Raw genomic sequence first — 2371 nt, 5'->3', positions numbered from 1 at the left:
GTTTTCGAGTAAACCAATGAAATGTAAAAACACTGCTTTTTCGAACGTCTTATTAAGTCTTAATATCATAAATCTATATAATTTCGTAAGAAAATACCAAACTTTTAGCATCTATTAACTAAAATTATTAACATTCAACATAAAATTGATGCATTTCCATTTAATTACGCATTGACCAAAGTTTAAAAATCACCATTCAAAAAGTAAACATTTAAATCTTAAGAAAAAATAGTTATGATATCACGAATGTATACACGAAAAGTAAATATTTTGATTTTCGTTCATTTAGATTGATGCATTTCTGTTTATCCTACAGATTAAAATCAAGAAACGTTCAAAACTTTCAAAATATTTGTCAATCAATTCAAAACAAAATTTTAATTTAAAATTTTTAATAACAACCAAAAAAAAAACAAATTTCTTCGCTTGATTGAGCTTTTATTATCGGTTTCCTGGAAACGCGAAAACGATAAACAAATAAATGAATGAGTAATTTCGCAACGTTGCCTTGGATCGCTTAATTGTCGTATGTTTCCTACGTGTTTTGTTTTTTCTTTTTTTCGTCACTCGAAATCGAAAATGAATGCTTTCGAATTGGTATTCGCCACAATAAATTGACCATAAACCTGAGGATATGAGTAAGTTTTGCAAGAATCTCCAAGGCCACACAATCTTAACCAGTGTTTTTCACAGACGGTTTTAGGAAACGAATAATTTATAACTTATTTATTTATTGCAAATCATCAAAGAAAGTCATCATGTTTAATTTTTTTGTCAATTTTTGTCTTGATGTTTTCTGATTATTTTGAAGTTACTTACTTTGGACCAATCCATCCGGGTGGACAATCGCATTTTCCGGTTTTGGAGTTGCAGTTTCCTCGAAGACAAGTGCAATGGTAACGACAATACCTTCCCCATCTGGAAGGTGCGCATTCTGCAAGAATAACGATGCTAGAGAATTGGTTTAAAAATTAATGTTTACGTTTTTGTCTGTAGATGCATCACACCTATCTCGCAAAGTCCGCCTCTGAATCCCGGATCGCAGTAGCATTTATCGGATTCATCGCAAACGCCGTTCACGCATTTACAAGGAAGACGACACCTGTCTCCAGCAGGATCCAATTCGTAACCGTCGCAGCAGATGCTCACCGATCGGGTCTTCTCCACCTCCTGCATAGAAAAATCAATCATCAGAGTGCATCATATTATCTCATATCGAGTTGCAAGAGAACGTGAGGAAGTTACGCAACAAGCGAGGGTTACTTTCAATTAGCCAAGGTCGCATTTTCTCATCCGAAATGCATCGGTTTTGTACGTTCGATTTTACGTAACGCCGAATTGGATGAAAATCGAGAGCGCGCGTGTATATGTGTGTTCTGCTCCACTTAAGACGGTTCAAAAGAATGCCGTGCGGTGAATAATATTGGAAACCTTATAAGCGAACGCGCGACTTTCTACGTTGTGTCCGCACGTCTCGCGGAGGAATTATTGGAACCAGAACGGACTTCCGTATTCTCCGGTTCTGGGAATTCCGTGTTCCTTCTTACCGCAATCTCCGGGACTCTTTGCACTTCGATGCGGTACTGGGTGCATCTGGGTGGTACTTGCAAGCACCAGATGTACGTCCTGTGCGTGACGTTCTTCAGGTGGTATTGGGTAACGTTCTCCGTGTATCTGTAACGAAAAAAATTGCGTTAGTTCTTTATTTGTTTTTTTTTGTTTGCTGCATCGGAGACGTAAATCGCAGTTGCGGAATCGCGGCCTCTTTATTATCCTCATGCAGAATGAGAGGCATAAGAAATGTTATTAAAGTCGGTGTTTATTGCATCTGCAAGATTGCTTCCTTTCTCAATCAATCATTCAAAGTTCTACAAAGTTACCTCAAAAACAAACCGGAAAACACAAGTACATACAATACAAATTAATCTTTGTTATTATGCGTGTTAAATGCATATTTTATGGACAATCTTTCACTATTAATATTAGAAAAAGTAATTTATGAATCAATTTACTCATTATTTAAAAACGCATTTTTGAAAAGATTTCAATTATATATTTTTCATTTTTAAATGAAATTTTCTAAAAGTATTGAATTTTCTGAACCAATTGTTCAAAACTTTTTAAAGATATTTCTAGTTAAACTTTATAAATTTTTCATGTGATTAAGTTAATATTTAAGAAATGAAACAAAGATTTATGCGTTAAAATGTATTTTTATGAAATCATTATTGAGAATAATCTAAAATATTTGAATTGAAGATTTTCATTGATAAATCTTCTTTTGAAAGTTATATTTTTGTTGTGTTAATTTTCAGAAATATTGAAGTAATCGACTTTCTACAGATATTTCAGATCTAACTTTACATAATTT

At 33.8% G+C, this 2371-nt stretch overlaps 1 protein-coding gene across 1 annotated transcript; it reads right to left on the bottom strand.

Annotated features, from left to right (window-relative positions):
• Positions 1-1059: 1059 nt before the first annotated feature.
• On the bottom strand, positions 1060-1879 carry LOC108556981. Its single transcript, XM_017913343.1, has 2 exons — positions 1548-1879; positions 1060-1170 (listed from the first exon to the last, which is right to left on the bottom strand). Exons 1-2 carry the CDS (start codon positions 1777-1779, stop codon positions 1085-1087), a joined length of 318 nt encoding a protein of 105 aa, XP_017768832.1. The 5' UTR covers positions 1780-1879; the 3' UTR covers positions 1060-1084.
• Positions 1880-2371: the final 492 nt, after the last annotated feature.

This window comes from Nicrophorus vespilloides, unplaced genomic scaffold, assembly GCF_001412225.1.
Source record: "Nicrophorus vespilloides isolate i.1.1-1 unplaced genomic scaffold, Nicve_v1.0, whole genome shotgun sequence".
NCBI classification, from domain to species: Eukaryota; Metazoa; Arthropoda; class Insecta; order Coleoptera; family Silphidae; genus Nicrophorus; species Nicrophorus vespilloides.
This window is presented reverse-complemented; position numbering and strand designations above follow the sequence as displayed.

What these genes read in the sequence shown, in the direction of transcription:
- LOC108556981 (XM_017913343.1), bottom strand. Translation starts at nt 1,779, where the DNA reads ATGAGGATAATAAAGAGGCCGCGATTCCGCAACTGCGATTTACGTCTC. An exon ending in AAAGAGTCCCGGAGATTGCG is followed by an intron (nt 1,171 to 1,547) that starts GTAAGAAGGAAC and finishes TTTTCTATGCAG; the next exon opens with GAGGTGGAGAAGACCCGATC.